Raw genomic sequence first — 25,582 nt, forward strand, 5'->3', positions numbered from 1 at the left:
TTCAGGTACAAATCCAAACACAAATCGAACAAACTCGATCATCCGCAGGAAAATGTGATATGGCGACATTATTCGGTCAGTCTGGGATGAAATGATGACGGTGGTGATAACGCTGATAAAACTTGCTCTATTTGTTTTCCTGTGTTTTAAACTTTTATCGGCTGAATTTACTCCAAAACTAAACAACAACTACCATCTAAAACTAAACAACAACTACCAACTATGAATCACATGTTTAGTAAACTCGGACATTTCAAACATAAAAGTCTGCTTGTTAATTCGTAACACTACCAAAACGTATTAAAATCATGTTTTAACTAAAAGGAAAGACTGTAAGTTATCCATTATATGGTAAAACTTCAAAGCACTGTTCAAAGTTTGTTTGCAGTTTTCCTTGAAAATAGTTCTTTCAAATCAATTATATTTTATAAGTAACCAAAACACTGCTTCCGCATCTGACATTCTTCGGAAGTATGCTTTAAAAGAAAATGTTGAAAAACATGTCTATAAACTGAATGAAAAACAAGTTTCTTTATTGTTCTTAAAGGCGATTTTTATTCAATATAATCAATTCGCTCCCTACGCGTAAGTTAATTTGTTTTAAAATAACATATTGTATGGCTAAATTTTGTTTCTGACACCTAAGACGCTTATATATATGTTTTATATAGTAAATTTACATTGATACTTACACAGAAATACTTACATCTCCGCAAACAGATTTTGCACGGCAGTATTAAATCAAAGAGCTATAAAATAAATGTATTTTATAGTTCTTTGATTAAATGCACAGCCGTGAATATACCATCAACATCATAAATAGCTTTATACCTAATATATACTTACCGGAATAAAAGAAGGGGGTTGTCTTTCTACGTTAGTCACGGTGTGTTTAATAAAGTAATAAATAAAATATTTAAGAACACTAACATGTTCGCCTGCATAATATAATTTTGTTGAAAGCGACCCGTTACTTCTTTTATCTATACAAAAGGTTGAATAACGTTTCACGTAACGTCAAAATGACGCATGAAGGTATATTTTCGTTCGGATAGTCGGGTTAAATATTGGCGTACTGATAAAAGGAGACATATTTAAGATTTCATACTATTTTTTTAAGATTTATCATTTAAAAGGATGATAAACCTTTTGCCATTTTAATTTAAGCAACACGGAATAAGATTTTAACAATTAAATTAATGCTTTGGCCCAGACTGTTAAACCAGTGTAGGTCTGAACATGGATGAGTTGGCAGATAGTTTTGGTCTCATTACTGGCTTATAAAACCGTATCCCCGATAGAGTAATAGTCTGAGTAAAGTTACTTCCCTTACTATAAAAAATGTCATTTGTAGTCCAAAACAAAATGGAAGGCGGAAGTAAGTCAAATTACAGATGTGGAGGCTGCTTATTCTTTTGTAAGTGTGTTAGTTATGCATTTAATACTTCATTTTTGTATGCTTGTAATTTATTTTCTGTCATGACAAAAATAGCTAACATAATAAACAAATTCACGACTTATATGTAGTGGTTCGTAATCAGTATCCGGATAGAACCAGTTACCGGACACATGTAATAATCGCTTTCTTTAAGCATTGTTCACAAAAGAATTCGACATTCAGATATTGCCCATCAGAAAAATAACTCAGTATTTCATAGGATTTTGTCAAATTTAATATGAAATAAGGCAAAGCCTCAAAGCGAGCTCAAAGAAATTGGATTTAAATAAAAAATTATGCATCATTTATTTATCTCAAAGAAACTCTTCACTACCCAAAAGAATTCGCGAGAACCTATCCACTTGAAAAAAATGTCTACATTTAGTGTCACCATACCTGTAACAGTGAATATAACTGTGAATATCATAGGTTGCAAAATTTATGGGAAGCCAGTGTCACGGTGACGTCATTACCGCGTTCCCGTGGCTTTCTGCATATTAATGAAATTTTTTTCCCATCTTCTAACCGATGCTTGATCTTTTAAATGAAAATATTTTTTTCAAACAACTGGAAATCTTTCTTTCATTATTGTTGAGCGATGAATAATTTTTAGCAATTGAATGAAGTTCTGTATTCACTGCTGAGAGAAGTATTTCCTGTGAGCACTTGTCCGCTAGGGTGCGCTTTTTAAGAACTTCCAATGAAACTTTTCAAATCCATCACGAAGTATGAAAAAGTATACTTGTGTTACCGTAAAACTCGATTCTCGAGCAGACCCTTTGGGCCTGCTCTTCGAGCTCGCTATTAGACTATCAAGTGTGAAAAAATAATTAAAGTTTAAACTGCATATTGATTGTGTGCTGATAGCCTGCATTACTTTTAATTGTTAATTGCACTGTAATAGTTACCTTAAATGAGGGGGCCTCCATGACCGAATGGTTAAGGTCGCTGACTTCAAATCAGTTGCCACTCATCTATTCCGGTTTGAGCCTCACACAGGGCATTGAATTCTTCATGTGAGGAAGCCATCTAGCTTGCTCGATCAGAGGAAGCCATCTAGCTTGCTCACGGATGGTCGGTGGTTCTACCCAGGTGCCCGCTCGTGATGAATTAATGCATGGAGGGCACCAGGAGTCTCTCTACCATTAAGGCTATCTTTCCTGTTCAATGTTTGAAAGTTTAATGAAATTAATTAAAAACAGTTCAATTATTTATTTTGATATCAAGTTAACAGCAAACCATTGTCATTTAATATTTGTCCCGCTGCTGGTTTACCATGCATTTGGGGGAAAATAACATCTTTTTATGACCCCATTTGAGGCCCAAGGGAACCCATACTTTACTTCACCTTGTAATGCTGATTACAATATCCGGTTGCTGGTTCCCAACCAGTAGCTGCTTGTCATGCCAGGCTGTGCTAGGGAACTCACCTCAACGCAACAAAGTCGTATCTTATTATAATCTCAACGCAACAAAGTCGTATCTTATTATATAATAAGATACGACTTTGTTGCATTGTGGTGACAAACTGTGATTTTAATTTTTAGCTCGACTATGCTATTCTACTCACCCTGGCGTCAGCGTCACATCTTGGTTAAAGTTTTGCATGAAAGTACATACAGTTGCTATCATTTAAAGGCATATAGCTTTGAAATTTATTTTTTCTTTTTCTAGGTCAATTACCAACTTCACTGGGTCAAGTTCCATAACTCTGACATGTATTTTGAGCAAATTATGCCCCCTTTTGGACTTAAAAAAATCCTGGTTAAAGATTTACATGCAAGTTACTATCTCCAAAACTAATGCAGATAATGAACTGAAACTTCACATGTGTCTTTGGGGTTAAAAAACTAGTTGATAGCATCAAGTCCCATAATGCTAACCTGCATTTTGGCCAAATTATGCCCCCTTTTGAACTTAGAAAATCCTGGTTAAAGTTTTGCGTGCAAGTACATACAGCTATCATTTAAAGGCATATAGCTTTAAAACTTATTTTTTCTTTTTCTAGGTCAATTACCAATCTCACTGGGTCAAGTTCCATAACTCTGACATGTATTTTGAGCAAATTATGCCCTCTTTTGGACTTAGAAAATTCTGGTTAAAGTTTTACTTGCAAGTTACTATCCCCAAAACTAATGCAGATATTGAATTGAATCTTCACATGTGTCTTTGGGGTTATAAAACTAGTTGATAGCATCAAGTCCCATAACTCTAACCTGCATTTTGGCCAAATTATGCCCCCTTTTGAACTTAGAAAATCCTGGTTAAAGTTTTGCGTGCAAGTACATACAGCTATCATATAAAGGCATATAGCTTTGAAACTTATTTTTTCTTTTTCTAGGTCAATTACCAGCCTCACTGGGTCAAGTTCCATAACTCTGACATGTATTTTGGGCAAATTATGCCCCCTTTGGACTTAGAAAATTCTGGTTAAAGTTTTACATGCAAGTTACTATCTCCAAAACTAATGCAGATTTTGAATTGAAACTTCACATGTAGTCTCTTGGGTGTTATAAAACTAGATTGTGAAGCATGCAAGTCCCAAATAACTCTGACCTGCATTTTGGCCAAATTATGCCCCCTTTTGAACTTAGAAAATCCTGGTTAAAGTTTTGCGTGCAAGTACATACTGCTATTACTTAAAGGCATATAGATTTGAAATTTATTTTTTCGTTTTCTAGATCAATTACCAACCTCACTGGATCAAGTCCCATAACTCTGACATGTATTTTGGGCAAATTATGGCCCCTTTTGGAATGAGAAAATTCTGGTCGAAGTTTTGCGTGCAAGTTACTATCTGCAGAACAAATGCAGATATTAAGTTGAAACTTCACATGTGCCTTCGGGGTTATAAAACTAGTTGATAGCATCAAGTCCCATAACTCTGACATGCATTTTGGTCAAATTATGTCCCCCTTTGAACTTAAAACTCTTTTGATATTTTAACATTTTGGGTAATATTTTCCTGCTTCTGGGACAGTATTTCGAATAGTCGAGCATTGGCTGTCTTACGGACAGCTCTTGTTATTTTAATTTGGTATTTTTAATTGTAAATAATGATATATGCAGTCTTGTGCATGCCTAGTCTCCCATACCATTGCACACAATTTAATGAAACTTCACATAAGTGATAAGTACCAACTCTAGTTGTGCTTTGTCATACATGTGATACATCCTGCATTGTCCGGGATTGTCCCGGAAATGACATGCTCGTCCCGGTGTCCCGGACAGTGTTGAAATGTCCCAGAAAAATAAAAATACAGGAAATAAATAAAAATAACCTCCCAAAAACCAGTTTTTTGGTCTATAAATTGTTGATGTTTACTTTAATAAAACACAAAAAACAGTCTCCGGTGTCACATAGTTTATTCCTAAATGTCCAATATTGTTTCATGCCCTTGAGTGGGACACGTGTTAATTAAGCCATTGATTATGATTGTGAATGGTAACTTGATTAATTACTGTTAAAGATACCATCATTAAATATGTGTGAAAGCACAGCTTACCACACAGCAACGCTGATCCAGAACGTGCATTCAGAGTCCTCAAGAAAATCCAGCGTGAAGACCGTGAAAATCTCAGTGAAAAATCAGTGTTGATGACAATAAAATTTAATAACAAAACTTCTTATTCTGATATGAACATAAGTAGTGACGTATGTAGTGCAGCAAAAAGAGCGAGTAATTGAACAAGTGATAACATAGAGACAAAGACACTGTGCAGGACACGTAGATCTATGATTATACTCACAGATAAAATAAATAATAAAATAAAATAAATATAATAAAAGAGAGAATTGTTTTTGCGTCATTTCTGTGGTCTTTTGATGTGTTGTGTAGGAACTTATAGTTTGTTAACCAAGGAAGCAGTTATTGAGTTTACTATAGAAACTTGCACTAGCCATTATGGCAAATTACGCTTATAGTTATAAGCTAGTGAATGATGTTTATCTCAGGAAACTACATGTAAGTTTATGATATGTATGCATGAAACAGACGAATACCATTACTACAGAGGTGTAACAATACGCTAGTCTCACGATACAATACATGTCGGGATACAGATGAGATGGACCGATACGGTACATAATGCGTTACAAACTGAGTACCATAAGTAAGCATTCATGTGACAAAATGAAAAAATATCAGTGTTCCTGCACTTGGAATTTTGAAAAGTTAAAGAAACTGTTGTAAATGATACAATTAGGCCATATTTAAAAAATTCTTTGTTTGCTGCAACTTTTTAAAGTTGGGTAGGTAGGTAGGCAATTTTTTGAGTCGGCTAAAGGCTGAAAGCCTTTTGACGAGTCCTTGCTATCCAACGATTCTCTAAACGGACCAAATAACACAGTGAAGAGATGTAGTTCCATTAGATTTCTCAAACTTCAAACAGTTCACTGCATGAATGAAGTTAAGTTGCGTCAATTCCCTTTGCTATGACCAATATACGAGGTAATCTGTCATATTTATGACTTGTAATTGTGCAATTCTCGAATGTAACTCATTAAGCATAAATGTGCATTTTAAGAATTGCGCAGGCTTACAAAGCTTGGGTAACATCCAGCGAAAGACAAAAAATAGTTCCAGCAGGGCTCCAGATAAGATGCGTATTAGCGTAAATTACGTATAGAAATAATGCAAATACGCATGTCTAATAATTTCTAAGCGTATAAAAACGTATATAAAATTACAGAAACGCACACAATGCTTTTTTAAAAACAAAATCTGAATCGTCTGGATGCGTTAGGTAACATAGCCAATCAGCCTTAATTCTCCCACATTGAACGTAAACACGCATCGTATGATTTCTATAAACTTTGCATGGGTTGAATTTTGCAGTCAATAAACGGATAAATTATCGGAAGAAGAAGCTCTTACTGGTTTGTTTAGTTACTACTGATATTAAAAATGATTTTAATTCTTATTTTTCGAGAAATAAACAAATCGGCAAAACATTAAATTGTATTTTCTTGTAGTTTTTGAAATCGAAAGTAGATCGTCTATGTTTCTATGACTCAACTCATGTTTGGCGAAACGAAACAACTTTTTTATGAAAAGATTTAAATAAGAGGTAATTTAACCGTAAACTTCAATGTCAGATACTGCCAATTGCTGCTAAATGTCTTCGTATCATCACAATTTGTAAAATATATTGTTCAAACTGGAGAAAAGTGTAATCGTATCCGGATATAATATTTTGGGTAAATATCGAGCTGTGTTATGAAATTTTAAGAAAAAAACTAAAAACAAACTGAAACTGGTAGACTATACTGTCAGTACATCAATCATTAGCCGACTCAGGCCATTCAGGCCTTTGATTTTTTTTTTGGTGGGGGATTATACTTTTACCTGTAGATATATGAATTTGTTCCTTACAGAATATTTCTTCTGTAGAAATAAGACAAATCTGTTGTATAACAGGATGAAATAAAATAATACAATTTAAACTTTCTTACTTATTATTTCGCTTACTTGAAATATATGCGGCACTTGTCATATCGCTACCTAAAAAAAAATTGACCAGCATTGTTCAATAAAAACTTTTGGGGCGCAGCATTTTAAATGGGTAGGTAGGGAGACAGCAAACAATCGTATTTTTAATTTTGGCCTTATCTAGTTTTACTATCTTTAACACAGATTGTATGGAAGTTTTCATTCAATGTTTCTACTTTTCACTGTATCATTTCAGTAATGTGAAATAGGCCTATGATATGATACACGTATTGCTAGACTAATGTTTCGTGATACAGTGAATTTCGATATATCGTTACAACTTCAAATACCAATAACATGGAGTATGTTCCGGACAAAGGGTAAAAATCCCAAAAATTTTAACTCGGAATCCCTGAAATGTCCTGGAAAATTTGGCATGTATGTGCATGGTGCATTTTACGTTTATCTAGATAAATATTCTGCTGAGTTATGGAACTTTATTTTTTGTTACTATGCTATATACATGGAGACTGCATATGCAATCTTGTGCGCGCATAATCTCCCGAACCATTGCACACAATTTAATGAAACTTCACAAAAGCAATCAGTACCAACCCTAGTTGTGCATGGTGCATGTTACGTTTTTTTTTTCAGAAAAAAATTCTGCAGAGTTATGGGACTTTGCTTTTTGTACTGTACTTTATACATAGAGTCAGACTGTTAATACATACACACAGTCCACATAATTATGCAAAGAAAATTGTAATGGCTGCAGCACACACTAGATCTAGGTCCCATTTAAAATGTCTGTACTTGATATTTTCTGGAAGAATATTGTCAGTTCTGAATAAAAAAAAATCAAAGGAAATGAAGTGGGTCATGTTTGATGCAAGAAAAATATTTTCAGTCAAGCAGATACACTGTAAAATCAGCAAAAATTTAGACCCCTAATTGAAGTGGTGGTGACACTATGACTTGTGTTTCCATGACAAAATCTGTATTGCTGTTATTTCATTATGGAAATGTTACCTAAATGTCACGGGTAAATTTATCTTGTTATCTTGGCAAAATATAAATATAATGAAAATAAGGAAAAACAGCACTATAAAGCAAAAAAAAAAGGCGACCTTTTGAAGCAGCCATTATGGCACCACCATTTTTTCCAGGCCAATTTCCTGTTTAGTATAATGTATACCTTGTAGTTACTAATTCAGTGACCTAAACCTTTAATGTTAACAAACTGTTATGGACGGAGCGAACCATTACATTAGCATAGGAGTGCATTAGTGTACCATTTCAGGATGAAGTCTACAAAATTTGAAATATATTGTAAAATTATTATTCCCCCACCGAAGGTGGAGGAATATAGTTTTGGCATTGCCCTTCTGTCCATCTTTCCGTCCATTCGGAGCCATATATAGAAAAGTGGTTTGGAATATTTAAATAGATTAAATTTCAGATACTGGTTGGCAGTATCCGGACAAATTTTCTTACTTTGGCTCAATTATTTCCTCAGAACATATTTGACCTAAATGAAGCCCACACTGCACAAACTTCAGCTCCTTCTGCATCTGATGTTGTAATCAGCATCGCGTTGTGATGTAAAGTATGGGTTCTATGGGGCCCCAAAAAATTACTTTCCCCGTGAGGTAAACCAGTATCCGGACAAATATTTTGACGATGTTTTGCTGTTATTTTGATATCTAAATAAGTAATTAATCTATTTTTACACATTTCTTTATCATTAATCTCTACAAAAATGCACATGAAAGATAACCCGACATTCAATAGCAGCTACGAAAGGAAATAGAAGCTAAATGTAAAAAACTCGAATTTCATCTAACTCGAATTCTTGATAATTCAATTGATATAGAATAAAATTAGTGCAAAAATTGACAGCCCTGCATTTTATGTAACTAAATATTAACGTGAAATTAAAAGTAGCAAATGTTATCGGCAGACAATCAGTATATAGTTAAATTATTTCTTCCCCATTTGATATCTCTACAAGTGTAAACTACGCCGAAATAAAGCGATTATTACATGTGTCCGGAAACTGGTCATGTCCGGATTCTGGTTCCTAACCAGTACAAGTTTACTAAGGTAGGGAAATGTGGCATGTCAAGTTTCAGTCAAATTGCTTAAGTAACACCAGAGTTAAGGCCCTTAGTAATTTCTTCCGATTTTATAATAAGTTTTATACACAAATTTTTTTGGGTTAGCCTTTACGAAGGTTAAACAAATGTTTCTGTTTCATAAAAAAACTTGACTGCCAGTAATTGTGGATGTATTTAGGCTTTACAGTAGTAAATGAATTTGCTATATGTTCTATATAAGATTAACAATCTTCTGAGAGCTGTAAAACATAGCCAGAACCATTTTAAAAAGTATTATTACCCTTATGTTCTTAAATGACCTATAAACCACTAAAAACACCAAGGAAAGTAGGGGCCATTTATCTTCTAAGAGATTTTTTGTTTGACAGGTCAACACTATCAAATATCTTCCAAACTGGCAGCTAAAATGTGGGTATAAACACACAAGTAATAAGGTTTATGTGCATTTTTATAAATGCAAAAAATGTCTGAAAATGCTACCAAAATGTCAAGTATAGGTCCGCAATGAAATAGAAGCAAAAAAATTAGGATTTCTTTCCGCCATTATCTAGCTGGGAGGTGCTGCTTGATTACTTATTGTGTACTATTGTTCCTGAAGTGGAAACTTAAAAAAAATCTTCTTATCTTACCTGTCCTCCTCCCCACCCCACCACACACACATTACTCGCCTGTATTTATTTAATAAATAATACTTTTACGATATTGTGGTCAGAAAACACTGGCACTATTTAAAAATAATTTTACAGACATTTTCCTTGCATAACCATCTACCAAAACTGTTTAAGCATGGAGTGTAACTCAGGTGAGAGATCTAGGGTCACCAGGACCCTCATGTGGACAGTCTTGACTGAATCCCTGGCCTGAAAATGTCCTTATGGTACATATATGGTGGGGATACTGCATTATCAACTCACCACCTTTCTACAGGTATAAATGAAGATGTATTGAGAATTTGAGAGTATGGGAGACATATTCTTTCACTAAAAGAAATGTCCAGTTTATTTTTGTTTTGTAAGTTAGAATTGTAATTTAATGGATATTGAGCTGTTTAGGAATACTATTAATTAACTAAAGTTTCTCCTCTTTATTATTGACAGGTACCACTATTCTGGACTTGCATTTTCATCTGACTGAGCATATTGAAGGTGGAAATTATTTCTATGACAATACACTTAAAACTGCCTATCCTAAATATAGCACCACTGATACTGACTGTCAGACCACAGAATTAACACCATTACTTATCAATAATATCAAACAAGAATTTACTGAGCCAGCTGAAAGTACAGAGACTATTTCCACGGCCACACAAACAGAAGTATTTAAGTTAAATATTGTGAAAATTGCAATTGAAAATTCAGAACCAGATTGTAATGACAACACTTCAAATAGGAGATGCAGCCTTAAGTTTGTGAAGCAATCAGAAGATGGTACAGCTTCTTCTAAGGAGTCGGAAGGTTTTGAGCATTTCGGTAATGGCACCATACAACCAATGGATAATTCTAATGATTTAAGTAATGAAGAAATATTAGATGATCCTGACATTTCAAATGAAGATAGTATTCTCTATGATGAGAAGATTGTGAAGGTGGAAGATTTTACTGGAAACACAAGACTTGTTTCTGTTAGGAAAAGAAGACATTCAAATAGAGATGCATATGAATCAGGAAAGCAAAAGTTAAATATAGAAAAAGGGACGACAAAAAGGATACATAAGAAAAGTGATGTATCTAGTAAAAGTGAAGCAACTGTAAAAGCAGAGCATGCATCACCTTCGGTTAGAGAGAGTGTACTACCAAAGGAGGAATTGGGAGGAAGTGATGATGATATCTACAGAAGTTTTCTGGAAAACACTAATGTCCAGGAAAAAAAGTGTTATTTATGTACCGCATGTAATGAACAAATAAAGACGAGACAGGCTTGGGAAAATCATATAGAATCACTACATTATCACACCTATCCTTCTCAGTGTGATCAGTGTTATTTTCCTTTTCATGAAGATGATGACATTGTGCTTCACAACTGCACTTTGGTAGCAGTTGACTCTCATGAATGTTTACAATGTCCAGACAAAAAGATATTTAAATTTAGGTGCAACCTTTTGAGACATATTGAAATAGATCATGAAAATGAATTTCCACTTATATGTGACAGATGTGAAGTGCCACTCATCTCAGAATTAGAAAAAAGAAAGCATATGACTAAACATGATCCATCATTACTGACATGCGTGTACTGCCAAAAGCAGCTGAAAACTGTTGCTGATTTGGATAGCCATCTTCCAAACCACACAGGTGAAACGAAATTTCATTGCCATCTTTGTCAAAAGAAATATCGAAAGAAAGCATATTTAAGAGACCATATTTTTAGGACACATAGTACTGATACAAAGCATTGTATATGTGAAAAATGTGGCAGTAGTTTCGCACATTCAAAATTGCTCTATGATCACAGGAGATCTTCGTGTGGTGAGCCAATATTCGAATGTGATCTGTGCGATAAAAAGTTCTGTCAGAAAACAAGCTTAAAGTACCATCACAGAAGCCATACTGGTGACAGGCCGTTTATTTGCGACATGTGCGGAGACACGTTTACACATAGTCATACGTTAAAAAACCATGTCAAACATAAACATACAAATGACAGACAGTTCAAATGTAGCATGTGTGACAAAGCTTTTGTTAAGATTTGCACTTTGCAAAGACATGAACGGGTACATTTGAAAATACGCCTGCATTCTTGCGAATATTGCAAAAAGGAATTTTCTACAAACTGGAACCTTAAAGCACATATGAGACAACATACAGGAGATACACCATATGTGTGCTCAGTTTGTGGACTTGGGTTTGCTCATAATGTTGTTCGCAAGACACACGAAGCTAAGTGTTCTGGGAATAATTTGTGATGTAGAATTGTCTGAAGGAGCTCCATGCCTGAGTTGTTAAAGTCACTGACTTTCAATCGCTTTCCCATCACTGCTTTTGAGGTGTAGAATTCTTTTATGTGAGGAAATACAATCTAAATGATTAGGACACTAGTCTGTTTTTAAGCAGATTTGTCCAAACTGAAAATCAGGTTAAATTGGCTGAGTGAAGTTTTCATTTCCATCCAGTAACTTAAGTTTGGGTTGAGAAGTGTTAATTGTAGATCAAGAAAATCTTGTCATTTCACAAACCTAACTTTACAATCTCGTGAATATAAAACCTCTATTTCAAATTAGTAAGATTTAGGCTCTGGGAAAATACATACTTTGTTAAATTGTAGTATTGAAATGAAACCTAGCCAGTTGATGGCTTTTAGTAAGACCAAGGAAGGATTTGCATTTATGCTCAATGGAGTGAAGGTCAGTGTCAGTATTACCTAAATAGGAGACTCAGTAACTTTAGTTTTGGATTGACTAATTGAAATTAAACTTGGCATATAGGTAATTGTAGACAAACTGAGGTTAGGATTTCATATTGGATCAGTGGGGTAAAGTTGAAAGTCAGCATAACTAACTTTGAAAATTGCACTGTGACACAAGGGTCTAAAGCATTACTTCTGGATGTAGAACAGTTTCTTTTATTGGTATAGAACCTATCAAGGATATAAGTTGTTGTTGAGCCCGCTTGCGATGAGCTCGTTATAGTAGGCACTTTTGGCGGTTCGGTGTATGTGCGTGCCTCTGTGCGTCCGTTCGATTTTGTCCGGACTGTAACTTTGACATGCATGGATCAATCTGGTTTATATCTGGCATGCATGTTTACCTCAATAAGAAGGCGTGTAATGTGGAAACCCCATGTTCCTATCTCAAAGGTCAAGGTCACAGTTGGAGGGCTGAGATTGAATTGAAGTTTGTCCGGAGCATTTCTTCTTCCTGCATGGTGGAATTTTGATGTAACTTGAAATGAATGTTCACCATTATGAGACGGAGTGTCGTGCGCAAGAACCAGGTCTAGGGTCAAGGGCACACATGACAGCTGGCGGGCTCGACATTCTGTCTGTGGGCATACTTTATACCATGCAGTATATGTTTAGCTTAAATATGTATTATAGCGGAACAATTCTTCAAGAAGGAGAGCTTTTGTTGTCACCTTTTCATGGGTTTCCACATCATAAAAGCTTTGCAAATTAGCAGGTTTCTCGGATACCGCTAGGCCAAATGCTTTTAGACTTCACACACAGTGTTTGACAACATTTATTGAATTAACGGGACAAGTTACATAATATCCGGCAGCTTTATCTTGTCAAATCTATGGGCCCCTTTTCAACGTAAGATTTTGTGAAATCTTTGCATAAAGACAGGTATCTAAGAAATGACTTGACTAAATACTAACAACTCAACACTTTAACATCATAAGATGATCTCATAGAGTAAATTTCATCATAACTTTTATGTTGTCATGGGTTCAAAAAATGCCTCTTTTAGCTTAGCTGAACATAGGGTTCCAGTTCAGTGGCTAGTGTAAGTGGATGGTCTGGTGTCAGTCGTCAAGAATTTAAATGAATGTTTTTTTATCCCATTTATCCCAACTAGTCAGAATCACACCAAACTTGGTATGTAATATCCTTGCAAGGTCCTGTCTTCAATTTGTTCAAATGGTTCGTCTTGGGGATGCCAGAGCCTAAAGGTTGAAAAGCGTTTAAGCAAGTTTGTCACATGAACCGATGATTGATCTTCAACAAACTTGGTCTGTAGCATAATTACAAGATTCTCTCCCAGTTTTGTTCAAATTGGGCCATTCAGCTGTATTAGGGACGTCTGTAGCTCAAAATAGAAATTCCTTTAAGTTTCCTCTTCTTGTGCAGTGCATGATTTATTTTCACGAAATTTCGTCTGTAACATCATTGTAAGATCCTTTTTTATCTTTTTTTAAATGTTGAAGCTTGGTTTCATTTTAGAAGCCCCTAGCTAAACCTCTTGATGGATATTCATTAAGCTTTGTCTGTAGCATCACTGTTAGTTCCTGTCTTTTTATTATTCAGATGGGGGAACTTGGCCTGTTTAGAGACTTCTAGAGCAAAAATAGAAGAAAAAAATTTAAATGACTACTTCTAATGAACCTTCCAATCGAAATGTCTTCATTAGACTGTATTTGTCAATTTTGTTCAAATGGGGGCACTTGGTCCAGGGCTTTGGATGCTTGTAAATTTCTGAGCCTTCAACATTTAACATGTTAAAGACTTTTCATAAACCAGTCGATGGTGAATCAACAACCTTGGTCCTTAGCATCATTCTAGGGTCCTCTTTCATCTCTGTTCAAATGGGGGGGGGGGTGCATTTTGACCCTTCCTTGGACTACTGGGGCTTTCATAAATTACATGATAGATCACCATCAAACCTAGTTAGCAGCATGACTGTAAGGTCCTTTTTCAATTTTTTTTAGGATAAGGGGGGATTTGTCCCCTTTGATGGAGAGCTCTAGTTAAAAATAGAAAAAAAAAACAACTTCTTTTCATGAATCCCTTGATGGATATTCACCGAGCATAGTCTGTTGCATCATTGTAAGATCTGTTTCAAGTTTTGTCGAAATGAAGGCACTTGGTCCGTTTTAGAGTACTCGAAATGGAAGTAGAAATACCTTAAAGTTCAAAGAACTTGTTTTTCTGAACTGTTTGATGGCTTTACTTCAAACCTGGTCTGTAGCTTCATTTATAAGGTCCGCTTCCAAATCTGTTAAAATGGGGTCACCTGGCCACCTTAGAGGCCACTAGAGCTAAAAATAGAGAAAAACTTTTAAGAATCTTCTTCTAAAGAACTGCTTGACAGATCTTCATCAAATTTTGTTTGTAGTATTACTAAGCACTGTTGTTACCATGCATGATTCAGTATGCCATATATATGTTCAAGGTCAATTATTCAGGGTCATGTGAACTGCTTGGGGCCACTATGGTTAGATTTATGTAAGTTTTGCATCAGCCTGTTTCTCAGAAACTAAGCGTTCAAATGTTTTCAAACTATGTACACATTTTTGGCGTCATGAGTTGGCCTTATTTGTCAGGTTTCAGATCTCAAGCTTACATTTTGGCAAAACTATGCTCCTTTTTCAGTTCAAATTTTGGTGACAGTTTTGTATGTAAGCAGGTTTCTCAGGAACTGTTTTACTAAATGCTTACAAACTCTCTTTATATCTTTCACATAATGAAATCTGTGGCGGCTAAAACTCTTCAAAATTATGCCGTCTTTTTCAACTTAAAAAGTTTGGTAAAGCTTTTGTGTATAAGTTGGTATTATGTGGAAGGTCTCAAGTAGTCGAACATGCTGCCATAAGACAGCTCATGGTTCAAATTATTTTGAATAGATTTAAACTCAACCAGGAGACTAACAGTATTGTATTCAGTACGATATTCATTGTAACATTTTTGGTAATGGAATGGAATGGAATCAGGGTAACAGCAGTGACAGGAAAATCACAAGACTTACAGATCGATTTGTTATGTTTTAAATCAAAAGTTTAGTAAACCATTTGTTTGGTGTTGTCTTTTAAATCTCGTTTGCATTGGCATTACATATTCATGCTCTGCTTTCTGATACATTATAATTATGTTAACGTTATACACAGTACTGTTTATACAATTAAACCTGGTTATTTTTATGTTTATATAGGTACATAGTTACTGTTCGTATTTTCAAATATAAAATTCGGATATAACAGATCTTTAGATTTCAAAAAAGACGGACTAAATTATATATTTTTTTTATTTTCATCAAAATTCCTTGTTATTTTCTACTTTTTAGCTCACGTGAGCCAAAGGCTCATGGTGAGCTATTGTGAACGCTCAATGTCCGTCGTGCGTTGTGTGTCTGTCAACATTTTCTAAAAAAATCTTCTTGAAAACCACTGGGCAGAATTACACCAAACATACATGATCCTTGGGTGGCCCCCTTCCAAAATTATTCAAAGAATTGAATTCCATGCAGAACTCTGGTTGCCATGGCAACCGAAAGGAAAATCTTTAAAAATCTTTTTGTCCAAAACCACAGGGCCTAGGGCGTTGATATCTGGTGTGTAGCATCATCTAGTGGTCCTCTACCAAAATTGATCAAATTATCCCCCTAGGGTCAAATATGGCCCCGCCCCGGGGGTCACATGGTTTATATAGACTTATATAGGGAAAACTTTGAAAATCTTCTTGTACAAAACCACATGGCCTAGGGCTTTGATATTTGGTATGTAGCATCATCTAGTGGTCCTCTACCAAAATTGATCAAATTATCCCCCTAGGGTCAAATATGGCCCCGCCCCGGGGGTCACATGGTTTATATAGACTTATATAGGGAAAACTTTGAAAATCTTCTTGTACAAAACCACACGGCCTAGGGGCGGTAGGGCTTTGTTATATGGTTTGTAGCATCATCTAGTGGTCCTCTACAAAAATTGTTCAAACTATCCCGTTAGGGTCAAATATGACTCCGCCCCGGGGGTCCCAAGTTTTACATAGACTTGTATATGAAAAAAAGTTTTAAAATCTTCTTGTCTGAAACTACAACACTTAGACCTTTGATATTTGGTTTGTAGCATTGCCTTATGGTCCTCAATATCATTGTTCAAATTGTACCCCTGGGATGAAAAGAGGCCCAGCCCTGGGGTGCTAAGTTTTATATAGACTTATATAGGAAAAAAACTAAGTTTTATATAGACTTATATAGGAAAAAAACTTTAAAAATATTCTTGTCTTAAACCATACGACCTATGCTTTTGATATTTGGTATGATGCATTGTCTAGTAGTCCTCTACCAAAATTATTCAAATTATACCCCTGGGGTTAAAAGAGGCCCCGCCCTGGGGTTACTTAGTGAGTTATATAGGAAAAAATACTTAAAAAATCATATGATCCTATTTCCAAGACTGTTTAATTATAATTACCTGATGACCCCAAGTAATATGATGTCACTTGACTGTGACCTTGACCTACTGACCTACTTTCTTGTTTTTTAAGATACAGCCTTAAAATTTTGCTGACATACACAGTTTTGCACACCAGTCGTAAAACTGAATTTCATTGACCATGAATGTGACCTACTGACTTTCTTTATATTTTATCATCAGTTTGATCTTTGAAACATGTAGCTCATATTACTCAGGTGAGCGATCCAGGGTCATCATGACCCTCTTGGTATAAAGTTGTTTTGTAAGTTATTTATATTCTACATAGTTATGCTTTTGTGTTGAGTATTTCTAAGTCTATTTTAGAATGTATTATTACTGTATGTAACCCAATTAATTTCTCACTAACTTTTAAGTTTAATTGAAGTGTTACTTTTTCAAACATTATTGTTAGAGTGACCTTACCCCTCTTTTTTGCAGCTTAGAAAAGTCTTGTGGCAGAGTAAAGGGTCATCTCCACAGATGATCATTCTTGATTTTCTCCTAAACATTTATACTCGCTATTACAGTGTAAAGCACCTAATATTTCTCTGAATATCTCCAGTTGAAACATATGATTTAGTTTAATTTTGTTTGAGGGCCTAACCCAGTAAGCCACTCTTAACTGCGTAAAAATGTCATAAAGGTCACGGGGAAACCACATACATTTTGGCACGCATGTAGTAGTTCAGAGACGCCCACTGCGAAAAATGTTACACAGTTTTAGGAGAAAAAACATACTTGTATTGTATCGTTTAAAACATAATAAAAATATACATTAACATATAACATTAACTGTTTTAAATTGAGAACTTCAACGTTTCTAATGGTGCTGTCTCTCCTCATGTGCAGTGATTTTGAAAAGTGCTGCCATTCGGATGGTCTTTGCCTGCGAAATAAAATGGCCTTTTCCAGTCCTGCAGTTGCAAGAGATGGTATTTTTATCTGTTGCATAGAATTCATGGCAGATTAATTCGATTATTTTTCACTCGTGTTTGATTTAGAAATTAGATATAAGATATTGTACTTTATAGGTATAAATTATCTTGATATCAAGTATTTTATTTAAAATTGACTGCCTAGATAAGTTTTGGCAGTGCAGCAAACTGTAGGTTTAGAATTTCTGGTGTTGGACTCTAATGCTATCACTATACCTGTGTCAGTATTATTTTTATGATAGTGTATACTTATTGCTGGATTTTGTCATAAATAAACGTTAAGGTTTTGTGAATTATTTATTGTCTAAAATTGGCTTTGAAATAAACAGTTTGTCTTGTTGAATTTCAAATTTTATGGAGAAAGTTCCCCAATTCTCCGCCGTACCACCCGAGCTACGATTCTCGATGCTTTTAAAATCCATGCGTTTAGGCATACAAAGACTTCATGGAAGTTCTTTATACTAGATGTTAATTTAGCATGAAGAAAAATCCCTTGTTTGTTACAGGAAATGTTCATTTAAAAATGATAGATTTGGATTGTAAAACTGACGAATATTTGAAAATTGTTTCCGAAGAATATTAGGGTAGGCACAAATGGTATTGAGAAACTTCTCAGCAACCTGAACCCCTATAAGGCCAGTGGTTCTGACAAAATCAAGCCTATAATACTGAAAATACTCTCTGTAGAACTATCCCCCATACTTAAGGTCATATTCCAGAAATCCCTGGAGGAAGGATCACTTCCATCCCAGTGGAAATCCGCATATGGTGCCCCCATTTTTAAAAAAGGTGATAGGACCCGGTAAATTATAGGCCGATTTCATTATCATGTGACCTATGCAAAGTTCTTGAACGCATTGTTTCGTCATCTATTGTTAAGCACTTCACCAACCATGGTATTCTGTATGACCTACAGCATGGATTTAGGGAAAAAAGGTCATGCGTTACTCAGTTAGTTATGTTAGTAAATGATCTGGTCACTTCAGTCTACAATAAGAAACAAGTAGATCTTATACTACCAGATTTTAGTAAGGCTTTCGACAAGGTTAGCCATGAGAAAGTCCTTCTAAAAATGCACGAATATAGAGTCAGAGGTAACACACTAAGATTTGTCAAAGGCTTCTTAGATAATAGGATCCAATCAGTAGTCCTAAATGGCACTACCTCTGATGTCATCCCAGTATTATCAGGTGTCCCGCAGGGGTCTGTGCTTGGTCCTCTGCTCTTCCTAGGTTACATAAATTACCTCGCACAAAACGTCAGTTCCAAAGTCCGTCTGTTTGCAGAAGACACGGCACTATATCTAACTTTGTCATCTGCAGACCAGTCTGTCACTCTCCAAAATGACTAAAACTTCTAGAAAAGTGAGAGTTGGAGTAGGATATGGAGTTCAACCCCGCCAAGTGTCAAGTGATCCACGCCACTAGAAGGAAACATCCTATCCCTACCCAGTATTACCTACATGGAGTCCAACTTGAATCGGTCAGCTCAGCTAAATACCTAGGCGTGGATATCTCAAATCGTCGCCTTAGCGCAAAAAGTGAATAAATCCTTTGTGTCAATGCAGTTATCCACTTCTTGCATTGAGGCGATGAAATTACCTATCATGGAACAATCACATAAACAGGTCAACCAAGAAAGCTAACCAAACCCAAGGGTTCTAACGAAGAAATATTAATGTCATATCCCATCCCATTAAGACCATTGCTTACCAGACCCCAGTCCGACCCCAGCTCGAATATGCCTCCGAGGCATGGTCGCCCCACACCCAAACTCAAATTGACCAAGTTGAAAGAGCCACCCGTTGGATCAAGACTGACTACGGCAGTACTTCCAGTGTAACAGATATGCTACACTCCCTAAACCTTCGTCGACTGGATTTAAGGCAAGGGGTTTGACGTCAACGGAAGATAGATATAAGTACTGACTTTGATTACTAAAGGAATAAGTGCAAGGTATGCCAAGTTGGTAAGGTAAAATCAGCTTTAAGGTCGTCTATCTAAATATATGGAAAGATACACAATGCAGCCACGTCCAGAACTTGGTTAAGAGTGCAGTTTCACTTAAGTTATGTGAGCCTCGCCACGAGAAAAGCAACATAGTGGCTTTACAACCTGCACGGATGGTCAGGATCCATGTTGTTCGCTTTCAAAGCATATTGCAATTAGAGAAACTGTTAATGAACAACACTGATCCTGACCAGACTGCGCGGATGCGCAAGCTGGTCTGGATCCATGCTGGTCGCAAAGCCACTATGTTGATTTTCTCATGGCGGGGCTCATGTCTTGATAGAATTACCTTACAGTGGGCATCATATAATCAAGGGTCATCTTTCTAGCACCAGTATTTCATTAATTATGCCCACATTTGCTTAAAATTCAGGTTGAAGATTCGATGCACTTTCACTGTATCCCTGTTACCATACGCCTGTAAAATGGGATGTATGGGTACATCTGCAGTGGAGACGACGGGTAGAGTCCTCAAAAGTTCTCGGTCAAGTTCGATTTCTAGATGGATCATCCAAGTCTTTGGAGTGAGGTCTTTGCAAAAAAATGAGAGTGACCACTCTTCCTTCAGAAGTTAGTATCCAAAGTTCACCAAACATAAACAATATGTTTATGAACATGATACTTCGGTCAAATGCGTTAACCAACTTGATCCTTAAGTTCGCCTGGAGTTGAGGCCCTTGAATTATTCAGAATTGCGTTCAACTATGACTACTCTCTAGCTTGAGCACTTCTTATCCAATGTTCATCAAACTGGGTGAATATGTTGGCAACGTTAGATAATAATCCGGATTGTCCAAGGCTCTGAAATTGTGACCCTTGTATTACTAGGGCATAATTAGAATTGATTCTCCAGCCTCTAACTTTAGTAGTCCGTATCAAGCGTTCAAAAAAACTTGGTATAATTACGTCAGGAAAACAAGCCGGATCGACTTCAGAAATTCTTGAGTACTGGCCCTTGATTTAGTCGAAACTGAAAGAAATGTAGTGACGGGTGTATTTTGAGACAGTTTGGTACCCGTAGTACAGTGAGAATTTGATTCATATTAGAAATAGAAGTTTTTTTTTCACATCATCAGCATTTTATAAGTCGAGGTCCATAACTCATGCGCTAAATCTTACATATTTTGACCCTTTTTCTCCCAAGATCTATTTCTCTACCTCTGATGTCGCCATGATGTGCACAAATCGTGTTCACGGTTCTCAGCAAGCTCACGTCTCCGTTATTATTCGTGGTAAGGCCTCACCAAATTAAAAAGTTGTTCATCGGATTTGCCGCTCGTATATTTTCAGAAACACAAAAAAAATATTTTTGTTTTGTTTTTGTCTTGCGCTCGCCCCATTGAAAAAAATCAGTCCAAAATTTTTTGGTGCGCTACTTTTTACGGACGTAAAAGTGTATAAATGCTTATAACTCCAGTCCTAGATTGTTCTCAAATGGATTTTAATCAAAATAAATACATACTACGCACACATCGTCTATAATAAATCATAACACTTATATTTAGTTGCATTAAAGTTGTTTCCCCTTTATGCAGTTACGCCATTTTCTTCAAATGTTTACCAAATTACATGCTACAAAAAATCGATTTATTTCATTGAAAACTGGATGAAGAAAAACATACTAATTTATTTGATAACATCAATCTACATTATTTTGGTAAGGGTAAATACTTATTGGTGCATGTCACTTATCTGTTTTCTGTTTTTCCTGTCCAAATGATCAGCATTTGCATACGAAAGTTGGTGGGGTAAGGAATTTACATTATGAGTTGTTTTCAGAACAGTTTCGATTTTCAAATTTTCCAGTCATTTAGTAGACTAATGTTAATCCATTTCAGACTTTAATTGAGACTTTGTTTCAACAAATGTAATATGTTATGAAAGTTTAAAGTTAGAAAAGAGCTGTACATAAGACATCATGCTCGACTTTTCTAAATCAGAGCTTTGCCAGTAAAAGGGGCATAATAGTCTGAAGCTTTGAAAGTACAGAGCTATTGGTCATAATATAAAACTTAATTAAAGATATTCTATGTTAAAAAGGGACATAACTCTGTCTAGATTAAGACTTAAGAGTGTTTCTCCAGGTGTAGACTTTGACAGTAAATAACTGTTCTAAGTTTCAAATCAGAAGCTTTAATAGATCTAGTAACACTCACATAGATATTTGATGTATCAAAAACTTTGTAAAGTCAGCTAAGAATGCTACATTTTCATAGCAGTAAATATTCAAATCACATATGTATGTGATAAGTATGGTGTAAGGTTATGCATTGTTGTTTATTACACATTTTCTAACAGCATTTTCAAAACATGCATTATTTGATTACAGTGTACTGTATGACAATGTTATTACGTTTTTTTCACGAGTTCGCTTTGTTGTGCGTCTGCAGGTCAGATTTACTAAATCCCTGGGGACTTACTTTTTAATCTAAAAGGGCTATACATTCTATTTTAAGGTTTTTATTAGTCAGTCGAGAGCCAAATGAAGACAAATATATTTCTTCGCTCTTCGCTCGCTCCTGATTTTCTCAAAAACCTAAAAAAATATTTAAATTATTTTTTCGCTCGCCGCCTCAATTTTTTCAGAAAAAAATCCGATGAACAACTTATCAATTTGGTGTGGCCTAACTGAATGAAACTACATAGATGCCTTACTCACGATATTACTGAATAATTGACAAACGATAAATGTCTCTGTTCTTTAATATCCGCATTGTTGAAACACCAACTTGTTTGATGTTGTCATACATAAATAATACATTTTACAATTTCTTTGTCTACCTTCATGATTTTATTTGGGGTGGTAATAAAATACCCGAAGCTTTAAAAGCGGGAGCATTGGAACCACCCGGGCCGAAAAGTTCAAGCTGAGAAAGTAAACGGTACCGATAACACGGCATAAAAGTCATGGGAAGATCGAAATATAACAGCCCTGATTGAACGTTATGGTTATCGCAAGACACAAACAACGTTGCTGTGATAATGAATTAGAAAGGGTTGAAACTCCACAGGTCGCTCAACATGACAAAAAAACGAAAATGCTGCACGTTCGGTTTATTCGAGCCTGTTCATTGACGGTAGTGGAAATGCAGGATACCGTCAATGCCCTCTAGCCCCGGGTTGAGCAGAAATCGACTACAAATACAAACACAAGTAAAAGACACCCGGGAGATGTGTTCATACGGCGGTGCGAATGCCATGGAACCTTCAATGATTCACTAGCGTGTATGGTCCTCAGATAAAATTATCGGTTTGTCTTCGAGAAAACAATGAGCTTAAACAAACTCGTATTTAGAAAGGGGATCTGAGGTTATCGGGGCCTACATATCACAGGAACTGCCAAAAGACAAAATTTAAAAGCAGGCACCAATACCCAAGGGGTGATTATACTACATGTATACCCAAACAATGAAAGCGAGGGCAGAGGAACCTGTGCCAGGCTGAAATGATCAAGCTGAGAAACTTAACAGTACCAATAGCACGACATAAAAGTCGTGCTAAATGGTCTGAGAATATGACTGAATGTACAAGGAGACATTTACGGCCGCCACACAGCACAAACGACGCTGCTGTGATAATAAAATAAAAAAAGTTTGTAACGTACATTTACTAGTTTGTCCGGTACATATCTTAGTTTGTGCTGTGCATTCACTAGATTGTTCTGTTCAGTTAATAGTTCGTCATGTGTATTTACCAGTATATTCGGTAAAAATCATAATTTGTTATGTAGATAAAGCAGTTTGTTATGTACATAGACTAGTTTGTCCTGTACATATCTCAGGTTGTCCTGTGCATTCTTACTAGTTTGTTGTTTGGTTTAACGTCGCACCGACACATGCTAGGTCATATGGCGACTTTCCAGCTTTAATGGTGGAGGAAGACCCCAGGTTCTCCTCCGTGCATTATTTCATCACGAGCGGGCATCTGGGTAGAACCACCAACATTCCGTAAGCCAGCTGGATGGCTTCCTCACGTGAAGAATTCAACACCCCGAGCCCACATCGATGAGGGGCAAGTGATTTGAAGTCCGCGACCTTAACCACTCGGCCAAGGAGGCCCCATTCACTAGTTTATGCTGTACAATTAAAAGATCGTCATGTGCATTTTCCAATATAGTCGGTACAAAATCGTAATTTGTTATGTAGATACAAGTGTATCAAAGAAATTAGTAAATGTACATAACAAACTACTTTATCTACATAACAAATTATGATTTGCACCGAATATATTGGTGGATGCACAAGACGAACTATTAATTGTACAGCACAAACTAGTGAATGCGCAGCACGAACTAAAATATATATATTACAAACTAGTAAATGTACATAACAAACTACTTTATCTTTATTTACATAACAAATTATGATTTGTACCGAATGACGAACTATTAATTGTACGGCACAAACTAGTGAATGCACAGCACAAACTAAAATATTTATAGGACAAACTGACAAATGCACATAACAAACTGTTTTATCTACATAACAAATTATTAGTTGTTCCGAATATACTGAAAATGGCACATGACGATCTAGTAATTATTTCGAAAAGGCAGTTTAGGCGTTCCATACTAAATTCAAAGTAGTTGTTGTTCTTTATTCTATATAAAATTGACATATTTTCAATGGCCGCAGCAAACATCAGGACTACAGCCTTGCTGTTCTTTTGAGAAAGGTGTTATTTTAAACATATGTCAAATATTTACTGTTTATCCTGAAAATTCACCAAATAAAGGTTTTGAATTTGAACTGTAATTCTATTTTTTGCGGGGTCTACCAAAGGAAAGTATGATGATTTTATATCAAATAAAAACAAACAAACAAACAAAAATTCAAAAAATGCAAGCTCACTGATAAGTGTGTTTTAAAGGGCAAGACTAGGCAAGTTGCAAAAATGAAACTTCAGTCTCTCCTAAGAGAAAAAGCTTAACAGAAACTTACAACTGAGTGGTATTCGCGCCATTAAATATGAAAGCGCAGCGCCTCGCTGCATCAAACATGCATTGTGCTTTTGAAATATCCTCTTATGATAATTTATATATAATAGACGTTACAAATATTCGATTGAAATAAACTAAATCACCATAGTATCACAATTGATGCTATGTGCAAGACCAAGCCTAAGCTATTCAAAATTTCGGATTACATGTATACGTAAGCCTTCCGTTGTTTGCAACAGCAATAACCTGTTGCTGGAACACTGAACTGATACGTATTAGACCTTCCTGCCTGTTGTAATAACATATATATTTTTTTTATCTATACAGGATATGTATCATTAAAACTAAGCGTCTAACTCTGAGTAAGACTGTATGTGTTGTGTATATATACCGTATTGTGTTGCTCTGTCAAGACGGCTGAAATTGACAATTCAGATTGAAAATATTTTTGTTAGATCTTTTTTAGAAATTAAAAATGACACTTCTCTCACGTATTAACTTTGTTAGGTTGTAAATTGTTTCGACAAATGCTTTTTACCGTTTCTCAAAAAATAAGGTTTCCATAAAGCTTTATAGTATGGTGAGGCTTCACTAAATGCGCCAATTAACAATGTCAAAATTGGTCTTGGCTGAAAAACTTTTTAATCTGGTTCATAATTTTAAAGTATTTTGAGAAAAAAAATCAGTGACTTAAACTGCGACAGGTGTCTTAAAATCCAAACTAACAAAAACATGAACAACCGTCAACATTAAATCGCACCTATTGGATGTACGCACGTATTGAGTGTACTAGTCTGGGTTAGGACCTGGATCTACTGTGTAGGCTAAGTTATTGTATTTTTTCAAGGTTGCGTCCCTTTTC

The 25,582-nt window shown here is 35.7% G+C and overlaps 1 protein-coding gene across 1 annotated transcript; it reads left to right on the forward strand.

The window, feature by feature from the left end:
- The first annotated feature begins 1,342 nt into the window (after positions 1 to 1,342).
- Positions 1,343 to 18,115, forward strand: LOC123550931 (zinc finger protein ZFP2-like). Its single transcript, XM_045339436.2, has 2 exons — positions 1,343 to 1,417; positions 10,085 to 18,115. The coding sequence occupies exons 1-2, from the start codon at positions 1,366 to 1,368 to the stop codon at positions 11,890 to 11,892; spliced, it is 1,860 nt and encodes a 619-aa protein (XP_045195371.2). The 5' UTR covers positions 1,343 to 1,365; the 3' UTR covers positions 11,893 to 18,115.
- The last annotated feature ends 7,467 nt before the right edge of the window (positions 18,116 to 25,582 follow it).

The sequence above is a fragment of the Mercenaria mercenaria genome, chromosome 4, assembly GCF_021730395.1.
Source record: "Mercenaria mercenaria strain notata chromosome 4, MADL_Memer_1, whole genome shotgun sequence".
In the NCBI taxonomy this organism is placed as follows: Eukaryota; Metazoa; Mollusca; class Bivalvia; order Venerida; family Veneridae; genus Mercenaria; species Mercenaria mercenaria.

What these genes read in the sequence shown, in the direction of transcription:
- LOC123550931 (XM_045339436.2), top strand. Translation starts at nt 1,366, where the DNA reads ATGGAAGGCGGAAGTAAGTCAAATTACAGATGTGGAGGCTGCTTATTC. An exon ending in TGGAGGCTGCTTATTCTTTT is followed by an intron (nt 1,418 to 10,084) that starts GTAAGTGTGTTA and finishes TATTATTGACAG; the next exon opens with GTACCACTATTCTGGACTTG.